This window comes from Orycteropus afer, unplaced genomic scaffold (genome assembly GCF_000298275.1).
Source record: "Orycteropus afer afer isolate SDZICR_OR568_19922 unplaced genomic scaffold, OryAfe1.0 scaffold00106, whole genome shotgun sequence".
NCBI classification, from domain to species: domain Eukaryota; kingdom Metazoa; phylum Chordata; class Mammalia; order Tubulidentata; family Orycteropodidae; genus Orycteropus; species Orycteropus afer.
Window position 1 is genome coordinate 7,097,836 of NW_006921693.1, and position 8,628 is coordinate 7,106,463.

Genomic DNA, 8,628 nt, shown 5'->3' on the forward strand with positions numbered 1-8,628 from the left:
ACTGCACTACCATGGCTCCTCTATGTGCCCATAGGCAAGTTGTTTATCCTTTCTGATCCTCAACTTATTTACCTGGATAGTAAAATAATGCTGTATCAAGTCTGTTCCAAGACCCTGTTGATTATACAGGGAGTGCTCTGTGAGTTTAATACAACAGTATTTGGGGAATAGAAAGAAGAAATGACATTAAATGAGTATATTAGTTATAGGACACATCCTGCTTTTAGAAACACAAAAACAAGTGCCTTCAAATTGAGGAATGTGCTATCTACTTCATGCCTCTATTAGATAGAATACATAGAAAAATGTTTGTGAAGTGACCAGTAAGTAGCCTGGTAAGTAGATTATTCAAATATAGTGCCCCCTTTTTTGAATCAGCCAGCAACAGTTCCTGCCATTACTGCTTTGTCTCCACAGACGGTAATTGAAATGCAATTGCTGGATTAATAATCTTATTCTGCTCTCTGTCCCCTAGAAAGCACCCCAGCTTGAAATGGGAAGATACGAACTCCCAATATCCCTAATTTATTTCCAGGAATAATAAGAAATGGCACCAACCGAATCCGTTAATCAGCCAGATCCCTACATCCGCCAAGCTTCTGCATATGTTACTGCATTTCACCTGATGACTGCTACCTGGCAGATTGGACGGTGTGTTGGGGAAGACAGACTTGTCTACACGTAACAGGAAGAGGCTGCACGTGGGAGTAGCCTCAGGATTTGGATTGGGAGCTTTAGTGGTTGGTGTGTGGGTGTGAACAGCTGTATGGTCTCCTTAGCACTCCTGGCCCCAGTAGACAGTTCTGCTGTGGGCTGCAGATAAGGTTGCTCATGAATTGAGGGCTTTGGTTTCTGACTTTATTGAATTACAGTGTATGAAAAGAAAATGTGTAGCTTACCAATTTCAGCTTGTTGAATTTTCAGAAGCTCAACCTGCTTCCATAACCAGCACCCACATCAAGAAACAACCTTAGCAGCATGACCAAAGTCTTCTTCCTGCTCCGTCTGGCCGCTCCCCTCCTCCCTGCCCCCCAACAGGGACTCCTGTCCTCACTTCACAGCCTAGATGCTTTTTGCCTCTTAAGTCTTTGTATAAGTGGAGTTACACGGTTTTGACTCTTTGGTATCTGGCCTCTCTTTCAGCAGTATGAGTGTCACCCATGTTGCTGCACATGGTTGTAGGTTGGTCACCCTCATCATTCTGCTGTGTGAATGTAGCACAGCTTACTCATCCATGTGACAGTGGATGGCTTTTTGGGTAGTTTCTAGTTTGGGGTGATTATGAATAATGCTGCCATGAACATTGTAGTACATGTCTTGGTGAACGTATGTACTTCGTGATGAACATATGTGTGTGTTTCTGTTGAGTACATACCAAGGAGTGGGGTTGCTCCTTTAAAGTCCTCAGTTGAATGCCTTGTACTTAAAATGAGTGATGGGGCCTTTCCTTGCTTATCTAATGCAGCTGGAAACAAAAAACCATGACCAGCTCACAGTTTGCTAACAGGTTGCATCCTCCTTACGTGTCCTTTGACTTGATGTGGACTTCCCTCCCTCCAGACCTCATTGCAGTGCTTACAAAACCCCACTCTCAACTCTTGGGGGCATTTGTGAGGGTTGCAGGACCAGATCGTTTGGGAGTCCTTCGTTGAAGGCTTGCTGCAGCCCACTCTCAAGGAAGGGCTTGTGCTAGAACACGTAGCTCATGTGCCCCCTGTGAACAAGGACCTCTGGCAGATGACTTAAATTCTACGTAGAGCCCAGTTTTCCTCACGAGAAAACTAGGACAGTTATGGTTCCTGCCTTGGGGTTAAGGTGAGCTGCTTGTGGACCAGTCCTCTTGTAAGTAAGCAGCACCCAGTCCTGTGTGGGCTGGTCCCAGGTCCCTGGCACTGCACCTGGCTGCCTCCTGAGGCATCTAGGTGGCTTTCCAGGCTTGAGAACGTGCCTCTTTCAGTCCCAGTGCTGAAAATAAAGCCAGTTTCCATATCCCAACCACTTATGTGTCAGCTGGGCAAAAGGGAGGGGACTTGTTGGGCGCCTTCAGTGGGGGTTTCAGAAATGTATTACATCGTATCCTCCTGGAGAGATGAGTTACTTTCAAATTATAATTTTTAAGTGATAAAAAACGGTTCTTTCAGATCAATGAAAGCAAGTATAACTCAAGGGTAACTTAATGAGAAGGGAAAAGAAGGTGAGGTATTTTGACAGATGCTGATTCTCAAAGAACAGGTGCACACAGTGGCTAAAAATAGTGTCATGTCATCAGCACTGGTGAAAATGTACTCAGAAAAAAAACATGAGGTTTCTTTTCCAAAATCAGGTCTTGAGTAACTTACAGGTGTGTGTGGGTAGTTTACAACATGAATTTGTAAAAACCAGGTCAGTGTGCGTTGCCTAAAAGATTGTAGTAGTAATAATATACCCACGTATATACTTTTCTTTCTTTCTTTTAAAACAAAATACCTCTTTAATTAATTTTCTGAATTCTAGCCTTCTGTAGATCCTGTGAGCTGAGAAAGGCGGGGTGGTGATAGGACAACTGTTCATGGACGGGTGAGGAAGCAGGCTCCAAGGTCAGACTTTTCCAAGGCCCCATGGCCATTTACAAGCCAAGGCAAGAGCTCAGTTCTGGTCTTTACTCCCAATGCTTTTCCTAAGCAGGGAGAATGAATTTGTAGGGTTATTCTCAGTTCATTCAGGATTATACATGCATAGTAGTCCTGAAAATTTGTATTAATTGTAATTATAGCTCAGCATACCCATCCACTTGTGAGAGGCATTGTAAAAGGAGGAGTTTAGTAGCCAGACTGGAGTCAGACTGTCTGGGACACAGCTCTGGTTCTACCAGTTATTAGCGTTACTTAACCTTTCTAAGTGCTGTTTCCTCATCTCTAAGGTCCACTTCTTGGGTTAATGCATGTAAATAAGTACACCAGCACCTCCAGGAAGGATGACTGATTTCTTCAGTCATTCATTTTACCATGAATCAAAGGAGGCCATGTAGTTGTATATGTCATTCCCCATTTAGAGATGGAAACTGAGGGTCAGACATGGAAATTTGCAAACAGACTGAAAGCCAGGTCTTCTCCAAAGGTTTCCAGGTCTCTTTCCATTAGACTCTATATGATAAAGTTGCAAATAAACCACAATGAATTTTAACCTGTTTTGTTTTACTGGTTTAATACAGGATTCTTGGGAGGTCACTTTTGGGGTATAGCAAGTATGATATTCCTTCCTCAAGGAATTCAGCTCTTATGGCTTCAGTCTTCTCTTTGGAGACTGTAGCTCCCCAGATCTGGCAGAGGCCCCAGCCATACCTAGCTTATCAGCAGCACCTGTTTCATTCTTTGTGCTCTTGCAATTCTTTGGGCCTTTTGTACTCATTTTTCTAAGACCAGACATCCCTTCTCACGTGCCTACTCTTTGCTTCTTTTGACAGCCTCCCCACTGTTGTGAACTCTGCCAGGGCCATGTCTGTTGTGCCTGGTACATGGTAGGCTGCTGTGAGACATAGCGCCCAGTCCAAAAGCCAGCATTATGCTGGCATTTCCAGAAGTTGGGGAAAGGTCTCTAGTTTAACCACTGTTATTGAATGTTGTTCTGCAGATACTAGCCAGTGAATTAGACTGGAATGAAATAAGACAAAGCACTTGACTGCTAACCAGAAGGCTGGCGGTTCAAACCCACCAGCCACTCCTCGGAAGGAAGGTTGGGCAGTCCTACTTCTGTAGTGATACTGCCTCGGAAACCCAAGGAGGGGTCGCTATGAGTCGGGGCCGACTCGACGGCACATAACGACAACAACAACATGTTTGTATACTTGGAAAGCCCAAAGAACTCAGTTTTCAAGTATTAGTGGCAGTGAGAGAATCCAGCTGGTGGTTGAGTATAAGAGGAGACAGAAAGCACTAGCTCTGCAGAACACTCTAAGCCCCATGAAAGACTTCTTGGTTGGGAATTATATCAGCAGCCTGTTGATATAATAAAGAGGTTGGTTCTAATTCACTTAGAAAAATCTAGTATCAGACACTAGCCAAGATTATAGGCAATTGTGGTAAAAAAAAAATAAGGGGATTACTTAGCCATTTAACTGTACCAGATATTAAAACCTATAACTAGAAATTACAGTAGCTTGATAGTGTTATAGGAATCAATTCCAAACAGAATAATCTAAAAGTCAGCCGTAAGATGTAAGTGAATAAACATATGGAGAAAAGATGGCTTGCTCTGTAAATGGGGTTGGGAAAACTGATTAACTGTCTGGAAAACGATCCTGAGTCTCTTCCTTAGTCTTTAGATGAACCATGACAGTACTGCTAGAAAACTGTGAACATTTTTCTAATCTTGTAAGCAGGATACGTGGTGGATACATTGCTTACACTAACTTAAGCTTTTGAGTGACATCAACATGGCCCAAATACCATAAAAGCATGTCTGACCAGAAAATATTTGCAAAAATTAGTACCGAAAATCTAGCAGAAAAAGTGAATGAAAGAGTTTTTAAACATGGAAAGGCACTCTGCTTTACTCCTAACGCAATTGGTGAATACAAGATACGTTAAGTGATGAGAGCGTGGAAGGGAGACATGCGTTAATGTACCTTTTAGAAGTAGAAGTTACTCAAACGTTTTTCTAGACATTTGACAATATGTACCAAAATTAAACTCATGTCTGTTGGTCCAGTAGTTTGATTTGCACAGATTTATCCTGTACTGTGGGTGTGCAAGAATATTCACAACAGCACTGTTGTAATCATTTAAATGAAGTTTGGACATCCACGTAGAAGGAATGCCATGAAGCCAATAAAACAGTTTTGTAATGCTCTGCCGACCTTGGGACCTTTAATGGACTTAAATTAATGGCCTGCCGTGTGGTTTGGTAACATCGGGACTGTGCCTTATTACTTGTCAGCCTTGGGCTTGTCAGCCTCAGCAGCCAGCAGCTGTCTGAGTGAAAAAAAGCCTCCAGCTTCAGTGGGCTGGGAGCAGGAGGCAGAGCTGAAGCCCGAGGTTCCCAGCCCCTAGAACCTGGCACTTTGAACTCGGACTTAAAACCTCCAAACTGTAAGAGAATAAACTCCTGTTTGTTCAAGCCATCCCATTTGTGATATATTCTTGCAGAGTGGCATCAGGTAAACAGAACACTCAATGAAGACGAATCATGTACTTGTACAGTATTGATTATTTTTTAGTTTATTTAGAAATATTCATTGCTTACTTTTTGTCACTTAACTCCATAGATTTCTAAGTTGGTGTGCATGTAACCGATGTAAACTCTTCCCTGGTTGTCTGGAACTGTGTTAGTGGTGTCTCTTAGTAGCTCTCACCATTGAGGAGCGTGCTTGGGAAGGGTTGATTTGTTTAGCTAGAAGAAACTATAAGACAACCAGGCTTGGAGAAACTAACCACTGTTTATTTTGATCTGGACAGGTCTGGAGGCCAGTCACTGCCACGTTTTACTTCCCTGTGGGCCCGGGAACTGGATTTCTTTACTTGGTCAATTTATATTTCTTGTATCAGTATTCTACACGACTCGAAACAGGTATGTTATCTGTGGTTGTTCTAAGTGTTTCTCTATAATTTAACTTGAAGGTATGTTTACTTACTTGGAGGAATTTTGAGGGCAGTTAGGTTATACATAAAAGGGCACATTGATAGTAAGTGCCCAGTGAGTAGTAACTATGTCCCGACTGTACTAGACACTTAGATTATTGGGGTGTGAATTGTCACAACAACCTCATAAGGTCTAAGTAGCAGTGTCATCATTTTATAGGTGAAGAAATAGATTAGAGCTAGACCCAGCTTGCTCTTCCCAGTGGCTGAGATGTGTGTCCTCAGTTTGACAGCTCACTCATATTGGTCACAGAGAAATCCTTGTCCTTTAATTGGGTTACACTGTATCCATCTCCGTAATAGAAATTGAAAAGCACCACTTTATGGAATTAAATGTCTGTACTTAACCTCTGTAATGAAACACTCAAGTTTAAAATATATTGCCACGATTTAATAATATGGCAGTTTATCACATATTGGCTACCCTATACATTGTTGTTACAAGGGGCTCTGGTAGCACACTGCCTAAGGCATCTGACTGCTAGCCAGAAGGTTAGTGGTTCAAACCCACCAGCCACTCTGTGAAAGCAAGACTGGGCAATCTACTTCTGTAAAGATTTACCACCTCGGAAACCCATTGGGGATTGCTATGAGTCAGAGTGGACTTGATGGCATTGGGTTACACAGTGTTACAGATAAGCAATAAAAAGTCTTAAAAGTTTCTTACTGAATTGTAATTTATTTCCAACAGTACCTTATATATTGTTGTATGTTGCTTACACCAAGAAGCAGTGAATCGATATGCTCTATTAAAATGTGAAAATCATTCTGCTGTTAAGCCTAAATGGCTTTGGGAGGGTTGGCCGACTCCAGAGACTGTAAGCCTGTGGCTATTACTCAGGGCAGAGACATCGGAGCCATCTTTAATCTAAGCCACTGCTCACAAGTGTGAGAACTATTGTTTGGTCTCACAACTGCAGGGAACTGTTGGTTGGTCTCATAACTGCAGGTCTCACAACCCCAACTTCTGGAAATGCCATCTTTAATCTAAGCCAGTGCTCACAAGTGTGAGAACTGTTGGTTGGTCTCACAACTGCAGGGAAGTACAAGGATAGACATTTGGTATCAAATATAATTTTTCCTTAAATTGGCAGTTGCTCCTAGTTGCTTTTCAAGAAGGAAAAATCATTGCATTAATACAGAGTAGTGTTGTTGTTGTTGTTATGTGTCATAGGGTCATAGAATGTTACTCTTGAAAGGAACCTAGCCCTTTCCCCTAGTGTCACAGAAGAAGAGCAGAGAGTCTAGGAAGTGAAGTGACTTGGCTGAGGTAAAGCTGACAACCAGGACTTGCCACCATAGCAGTGGGCTGACTCCTTACATTTACCAGAATGTGTGATTTTCATTCTCCCTTGCCTGTCCTGGACCTGATTATGATGCTGTCTTGCTTGGCGTTCTTCCCCTCTTGTGTAATCTAGTAGAGGATTAAGTTGTGGGAATAATATTTTTAATATCAACATTAAAATGCTCAGTTAAGTATGATGATCTGTAACCAGTTTTAAAAGATTTTATTATGGAAAATTTTCAAAGACACACAAAAGTAGAGAGAAAGGTTAAGAACGCACTTTTTCCCTTTTGCATTATTGAGAGAAAATTCATCTAACATAAAATTGACCATTTTTACCATTCTGAAGTGTGCATTTCAGTGGCACTAAGTACTTGGTTCACATTCACAAGGAGCTCTGGTGATGTAGTGGTTAAGGCATTGGGCTGCTAACCAAAAGGTCAGTTGCAAACCCACTAGCTGCTCCACAAAAGATGAGACAGTCTGCTTCTGTAAAGAGCTACAGCCTTGGAAACCCAGTGGGAGTCGCTTTGAGTCAGAATGGACTCAATGGCACTGAGTTTGGTTGGTTTGGAAGTACATTCACAGTGTTGTGTAACCACTACTACTATCTAATTCTAGAACATTTCATCACCCCTAACAGAAACGCTGAACCCACCAATCCCTGGCAACCACTAGTCTACTTTCTACTTTCTGTCTCTGGATTTTCCTACTCTAGGTGTTTCATATAAATAGAATTTGATCTGGCCTTCCTTCTTTCACTTAGCATAGTGTTTTCAAAGTTTACCAGTGTTGTAGCAGTGTGGACGTGGATCACGGTAAACCCCTTTTTAACCATCACTCACTCACATTCCATAGTTCTCTCATGGCCACTTTTATTTTCTCTATATCCTTGTCTGTCCCCACCCCTGATTATTTGAAACAAGTGCCAGACATGATTCTGTCTATAAATATTTCAGTATTTATTTGCCTCTGAAATATAAGGACCTAAATTACAGTGATTCTGTGACCACTTTTTATTTATAACTTGTCTTCTCTTGGTTACTTAAGAGCCTTGAAACCATTTACCCATCTCTGCTTACCTATCAGGTAATTCAACTGATTTGGGATCTTATTACCCTACTTGCATACACTTAAGGTACATCTGTAGGACACTTTCTGTCATTTGCTCTGATTCTTAAAAGGCACCCCCTTTCCCTGCTTCCCATCCACAGAACAAAATGTTTGTTGTTTTGGAACATAAGGTTTATTTGAAGCAGTTATTCTTTATGCACATAGGGAGACCATTCTGGTTCCAAAACAAGCAAATGGCTTGAAATAGGCTAGTTACAGTGAGGCTTATGAGGGGAAAGGGAGGGAGAAGAATGGAAGATCAACCATTGGTTGATTGTAACATGATCAGTTGAACCCTGCTCTCCCTTTTTTACTGAGAGCAACTGATACCAGATTACAGGGTGGTCTTTGACTTGGTGGCTAAAACTTTGGTGTTGTGGGTAAGAAAAAAAACCTTCAAATCAAAGGAAGATGTCTGTTATTAATTTTTTCTTTGACATCTCCCCCTCTTGATCATGATTTGATTAGAATCTTTGCTCAACTAAGTGTTGGCCAGGCACCAGCTAGGTACTGCTTCATGGGGTAACTTTTTATGAAACATGTTATTTTGGTTGTTTCCTTAGCTGCTTCTCTTTATTGTTCCTCCATTCAGATGGAGGTCTGTTGCTGTACCTT

General features: G+C 41.8%; 1 protein-coding gene across 1 annotated transcript in view; it reads left to right on the forward strand.

The window, feature by feature from the left end:
* Positions 1-8,628, forward strand: part of DERL1 (derlin 1) — a 29,279-nt gene that overhangs the window by 6,074 nt on the left and 14,577 nt on the right. Inside the window, exon 2 of the mRNA XM_007943419.2 lies at positions 5,433-5,544. Coding sequence (XP_007941610.1) covers positions 5,433-5,544 — 112 coding nt within the window. The remainder of the gene's footprint in view (positions 1-5,432; positions 5,545-8,628) is intronic.